General features: G+C 40.2%; 1 protein-coding gene across 1 annotated transcript; it reads left to right on the top strand.

Annotated features, from left to right (window-relative positions):
* The first annotated feature begins 1,343 nt into the window (after positions 1-1,343).
* CHCHD2 (coiled-coil-helix-coiled-coil-helix domain containing 2) lies at positions 1,344-5,735 on the top strand. Its single transcript, XM_090276935.1, has 4 exons — positions 1,344-1,514; positions 3,211-3,460; positions 4,156-4,309; positions 5,147-5,735. Exons 1-4 carry the CDS (start codon positions 1,465-1,467, stop codon positions 5,155-5,157), a joined length of 465 nt encoding a protein of 154 aa, XP_090133061.1. The 5' UTR covers positions 1,344-1,464; the 3' UTR covers positions 5,158-5,735.
* The last annotated feature ends 1,083 nt before the right edge of the window (positions 5,736-6,818 follow it).

The raw sequence follows: 6,818 nt of genomic DNA on the forward strand, positions 1-6,818 counted from the left end.
TCTCTGTATATGAATTATCCAAAGGCAAGTACAAAGTCTTACCATTTATAAAGCTTTCTTTTTTTTTAAATGTTTTTTATTGATTATATTGTTACAACCGTTCCAATTTTCTCCCCCTTGCTCCCCTCCACCCAGCACCCCCCTCCCTATAAAGCTTTGATTTCTGAGGAAGTCCTATGAAAATAAAACTTTGTTTTTCACGAAAAGGTTCTGCATTTACCCCTTGGTTCCACAAACATCCTGCTGTTGCTGGAAAGGCTGTGTTAAACTGCTACCTCTAGTAGAAGGGGAAATTTCTGATGGACATCCAGTAGAAGTGGAGGTTCCACCTCTGCTTTCTCTCCTCCATAAATCCCACCCCATCCCCAAGTACTTTCTTTCCCATGAACAGCCCCCCCCCGCCCCCCCGCCAACCCCACGGTACGCCACTAGTCAACTTTTCCCCTACTGCAGAGGCTCTAAGATGTTATTGTTAAAAGCATTTCATATCAACTATTACTAAAGCACAGACCCTTGGGACCTTTGCAATTGCTGTTCCCTCCGCCCGGAATGCTCTTACCCTTGATAAACACATGACTTTCTTCCCCACTTCAAGTACTCTGTTCAAATGTTGCCTCTTCAAAGAGTACTGTCCTCTTCAACATAAATTTGTCTTACCCTGCTTTTGCTTCATGTCACCACCACCTGAGTTATATATAGGTTTTTGCGTCTCCCCTCCCTAAACTAGCTAGCTGGCACTTGTAGATCATTCAGAACATTTTTGTTTATGAGTGAATACTATCCCAATTAAGGGCACAAATTCCATAACATGAAATACGGGATGAAAATGTCTAGTAATGCATAAATGTAAGGCACTCTTATTGGCTGAAGCTAACTTTTGTTGACCAGATCTGCAGACAAGAGAAATGCATTCTGTTCTGTAGCTTGCTGCCTGGAAGTTTTCAACTGCCTTCAGTTCATATTACGTGTCCACACTGTGCCTCAAAAATATCCAAATAACTTAATGCTGAGAAAGGTTAAGCAATTCATGCAAGGTCCAGCGGTAGTCCCGAGAGAGATCTGCCTCTGAAGATGGGGTTTGACATACCACGTTAATAATACAAATGCTTGAAGGAAGCAGAAACAGTCCTCAAGCCCTACAAACAAACCTGCAAGCGATTCTCAGTCAAACTAGGCTGGGACAGAAAGATTTGCCCCCCAACCGCAGGTACTTCCGGTTTCCTAAAGAGCCCGGACGTCCAGCTCCTGACGCCAACTGTGTGCGACGAGACGCCGCCGCGTCCTCCTGTTCTTCCAGTGACCTTCAGGCCCATGGAGACGTCAGCAAACGGAAGAGCTCTGCCTGTTTGTTGATTGGTCGCGCGCGGACAGCCCGCCTCCTGTTTTCCGCTCTCCCGCTCCAGAAGCCGCCGAGGTCGTCTTCGAGTTTCGCACTTGTAGACGCAGAGGTATAGAGCAGTTGCGATGCCGCGTGGAAGCCGAAGCCGCACCTCCCGCGTGGCCCCTCCGGCCAGGTGAGGTCACCACGGGGTTTGGGGCTTTGCCGACGCCGTGACGCAGAGGGTGGCCGCGTTAGGCCTCGACGGGGCCGGGCGGAGGCGGGCGAAGGCTGCGGACGAGGGAGTCTCAAGGCCGCTACTGCGTGGGCCCGACCCCGCCCGTTGCAAGCTCGTTGTAAATAAGCTTTGGCTAGATTTTCCATTAGTGGTAAATTTTCAAATGTCTAATGCTCGTGAATTATTGCTTAAAATATCTCATAGCTCATTTAAAAGTTGAAAGAGCCAAGTTAAAAGAAGTGGACATTTGTAGGTGTAAACAGGCTGAAATGTCAAAGCAGAAAATGTAGAAGAAAGGTAATATAGTTGAGAAAGTGATCATCTTTCAATTCATTGAAGTCTTTGAGCACCTGTCATAAGCAATGAGCGTTTTACAGTCTCAGCCTAATAGGGGACAAAGTCATTCAGGACTTCAACGTCTACATGAGGTTTTCTAGTTCGTAACATAGTTTAAAAATGTACTGCTAATGACACCTCATGGTAACTCTAGAGATTTATGTTATTTCTATTTTACAGAAGTTAGGGAAAGGAGACTCAGAATAAATGACTTGTCCAAGGTCATGCCTCCATTAAGTAGGCAAGCCAGGTCTCAGTCCCTGGTTTTCCAGTGACTAATTCAGGACATTTAGCACAGAGCCATATTGCTGCACTGGATTGTGTTCATACGGTGTGCTAGGAGTGGAAGGAAGCAGTTCCCTTAGGAAAAGAAACTTGTATCCAAAGGACGGGTAACCACATTTTTATAAAGTGAAGTCATAAACTTTGGACCTGGCCTTATTTGGGGGAAGAGCACCCAAGGAAACAATCTAAAAATGGGTAGAGAGAATATAATATATGTGAAGATTTTTTAAAGCAGCACGGGACATCTGAGTGAAATTGTTGAAAGCATCCAAATGTCATATAGATTAGAAATAGTTGAAATTAATTTTGGTAAAACAGTTCAGGCAAGTCACTTTCAGTCACTGGGCTTCAGTGTTCTAATCTGTAAAATGAAGGAATTAATCTAGATTATTTCCCCAGATGGCTATCTGAAGGTCTTCATTCAAATGTTACCAGCTCAGGGAGACCTCCCTTGACTATCCTTAAATTACAATGTCCCATAACGTGCTCTCCCTCTTGATATTTTTTTTCTTTACACTTCTGATGAGTTCTGTAAAGATGTGTTAAACTCTTAATATTTTACAGTTTTTATGAAGTATTGGAATAACATTTAAAGATACTGTGGGCTATGTGACTACATGGAAATGGTTGCAAAACAGGAAAAATAGTTTATACTTGATGATTACAACCTTAACAAAAGGCTGAAGAGATAAAATGTAATAAAACAGTTCAGGGAAGTGTGTTCTATAAAGTTTTCTTGTGAGTATAGAGTATTTATGTTGAATAATTTTAAATGAAAGAAAATTTTAATTGTTTTGTGAAACTTATTTTAGATACATATACTGGATCATAATGTAACTGAGTCAAAAAAGGTTGAAAAGTCTGGTTTACTGAACTCTTGATTCAAAAATTACTCTGGTATACTGTCAATATGGAGATATAAAATGAAAATTTTGATGTTTCTTTTAATGTACAAGTTTTTTTTTTAAGTTGACAATTTCCAAACCTGGTTGGAAGTGGAAACTGCATGTTTTTTTGTTCTTTACTTTCACAGCCGGGCACCTCAGATGAGAGCTGTGCCCAGGCCAGCACCAGTAGCTCAGCCGCCAGCACCGGCTCCACCATCTGCAGTTGGCTCACCTGCTGCTGCCCCCCGGCAGCCAGGTCTCATGGCCCAGATGGCAACCACTGCAGCTGGTGTGGCTGTGGGCTCTGCTGTTGGCCACACAATCGGCCATGCCATCACTGGGGGCTTCAGCGGGGGAAGTAATACTGAGACCTCAAGGCCCGACATCACTTACCAGGTAAGAATGTGGGCAGTGTTTCCCTTCAGTGGTATGTTTGTAAGTTTCTTATGTGTAAGAACTGTCTAATTTTAGAATTCACAATGCTGTTAACAGAAAATGTTTTATCAAAAGCCACATTTTGCCATCATCAGCAAATACTGTACAAATTGTATTTCTTCCCAAGGAGTAGAATTACAGTAGTTCAGCCTGGTTCACTGTAAAACAGTCATTTTCCCCTTTAAATATTTTTGTCTTGGTTACCCTTAAATAATTCAGTCTCAATCTTAGTAGTCAAAAAATCTCTTTAATAGTTCTTTGCTCTCTGATCCCTCTTACCTGATATTTGCTACTGCCCCTCTTTCTGAGGTATGTGCATTTTCTCTGATGAGCATGGGTTGTGTACTGTTTTATTTTATAATAGTCCCATTTTTTTTCTCCATGAAACGTTATTAAACCACTGGCCTTTAAATGCCCAGATAACCATTTCACTTTATTTGCATCTTTGTTTTTGAATCTTTGTGATTACAACTGGAATTTTGCTAAAAGTCATTTTCTGCCTTGAAAATATTTCACTTTCCATGTTATTAGATGGAAATTTCAATTTGCCGCTAGGCTTAGTTCAGTTTCCCCAGTTAATCTCAAAGACAGTGGATACTACTTTGTTCAGGTGTAAATCTGACTTCCTTTCTAAACGTTCCGTTATGCCTTTGCAGGAGCCTCAGGGAACTCAGCCTACACAGCAGCAGCAGCAGTTTGGCCCATGCCACTATGAGATGAAACAGTTTTTGGAGTGTGCACAGAACCAGAGTGACCTTAAGCTTTGTGAGGGTTTTAGCGAGGTGCTGAAACAGTGCAAGTTTGCAAATGGTAAGTGATACATCATTCCATGGTTGAACTTGCATATGCTCCATTCGTTTAATGGTGGTACTCCTGGACCCTGTGGAACTTAGGGAATCTGTGTTTAAGAAATTAAACAGACAGATGAGATTTTGTTAAAAATTACTCTAAAGATTGGCTACTTCTAACTAGGAGCTGGTCCAGAGGTTTCTAGTCATTATCTTAATCTTTTACCAGTTATGTTTTGAATATGATTCATCCTTAAACAGGTAAAGAGTAGTGTGACAGATCTTATTATAGTTAACTGCATGTGAGTGATCTAGACTTAAGGCTATGAATACAATATTCCATTTTCACCAAAGTCCAGGAATGCACACAGAGACTGATATTATTGCCATTCTGCATGCCTCATTTGTGAAAGAGGAGTTTATTTAATCACTCAGCAGAACTCTGAGATTTAGGCTGTCTGGAATATCAACTTGTTTTCACTTAATTTCCTTCTATCAACCTAAGAATTCACCATCTATTAAAATACTTTTTTATTTTCCCACCTTCATTTTGGTAGGACTTTAGGGAGAAATTAACTATTTCAGGTGGTTGAACTGTGGGTAAGAGATCACATGTCCAAGTTTTCAGAATTCTCTGGTGAAGCTACACCTAGTATCAAAGTAGCTAAATTTCTGCCTCAGGGCTCTGTCACCAGAAGCACATGTGCCCTCCTTCTTAAGTTGTGGCAAATGCAGAGTTGAAGTTTTGTTGGTTTCATGATGCCTTCAGTAACTTATGAAAGAATCCCTGGGTTTTTGGGAGGGCTTCTGTTAAGAAGAAACAGCAAGTGCTATTCTAATGTACCTTTTTTCTTTGCAGGATTAGCCTAATCAAGAAGTTCATAATGAAGAAATGGAAAATCATCTCTCATGACCAAGATAATTTAGTATAAAGATATAATTGATAGTGAAAGTATAAAACTACCAGTTAAACCTCTCATTATTAGTAGTTTTCTTGCCTCAGAATTGCAATGGAAGAGAGTGTACTTACTACATAGAAGTTCATTGAGGTGGTATTGAGTTTGGAACTGGGCAGATGGTTTTGTGGCTTTCCTTAAACCAGCTTTTGTGATGTTAATGTTTGTGAATCAATTAAAATAAAGTGATTTTCTTCCAAAATGGTGTCTGATAAGTGTAAGGTCATAAATTAGATATGGTGTATGCATGCTGAACGTAAGTATTTTGCAGAAGAACATAATTGTCTCAACATGTATTTAAGTATCTAGTTTATAGTCTGGATATTGAATTAGCATCTACCCCAAGGTTCTGGTAGAGCTCCCTGAGAAACTTTTGTGGAGAAATAGTTATGTAAGGAGTAGTTCACTAGAAAACATGCTGCTCATTAAAAAGGTTCCAGGTACTATTGGCCTTGGGAGTCAGTGTTCAATAAACTGAGCAGTAACAAGAAACTGTTTAAATTATTTATTGTTCTAATCAGGTGAATGATAAATGGGTTCTTTGCAGCCAGGTCAACACTATATGTCACTGTTATCCTAGAATATCCAATTAGTTGGTCAAGATTAAAATCATTCTATTAATATAGGCAGTTCCCCTGCAAATTTTTTCTAATATTTGAGGTACATTTTTTTATTTATCCTTTTTTAATGACTGAAGCTCCCAGCCTCAAAGTACTGAACATTTTATTCACTTAGGAGTTGACCTCCAAGTCTTCGTTACACTTATGCACTTTTCTGACTTACAAGAGTACCTTTCATAGGTTCTGTTACCTGATTTTTTTTTCCTCTTAAGTTTTAGAGATCTTTACAAGGTGAGTGAGTTGATGTTGGATGAGTGAATTATTCAGTTGCCTCCTGTTCTCATCTGTTCTTAGAGTGCTCTATTCTACCAAATAATTCAGTTCCTGGAAGGGCCCAAGACTGCCTTGCCCTGAGCACCTGAATGACTACAGACAATTCATTCTTGGCGAGTCTTCCAGCATATTCCCTCCTTGGTTCATCAGTAAGCTCCTTTGCCCATTTTACTGGAGGCTCAGGACTTCTTAAGTTCATAATGTTAATGCCCTCAAGTCCAAAGCATGATGTATATTTATAGTGAGTACCCAAATACTGTTGAATTTGTGAATCAAAGGAAAATGAAACACATCAATAAAATACAAGAGTCTGGCTGGCCTGACCTCTCCCAGGTAGGAACCATGGCTCCACAGAGAAGGGCACAAGGAATAATACTCTAGGTGCGTTGGCCTTTTGCCCTTAGGTCAAGGTCAGAAGAGATTTTCTTGTGCACTGAAAATATAAACTAGCATGAGTCAAGTCTATTAGAACCAGGAAAAAAAAATTTATTGACAGTAAAAGGAGGAGATTTGATGTGTTTTCATCCTTAGAGGCACATGTTAATCACACTAAGCTGAAGACCTTTATGCATAAAACACCCTGAAGTCTTTCAAATCCTTTCTATACAGCAATATAGCAAAGGATTTCTTGAGAGTTAAAAATAGATGGTCTGCATGATAAAGAGCACTTGGGCCCACATCT

The sequence above is a fragment of the Furipterus horrens genome, unplaced genomic scaffold (assembly GCF_987537825.1).
Source record: "Furipterus horrens unplaced genomic scaffold, mFurHor1.1.pri manual_scaffold_5, whole genome shotgun sequence".
NCBI classification, from domain to species: Eukaryota; Metazoa; Chordata; class Mammalia; order Chiroptera; family Furipteridae; genus Furipterus; species Furipterus horrens.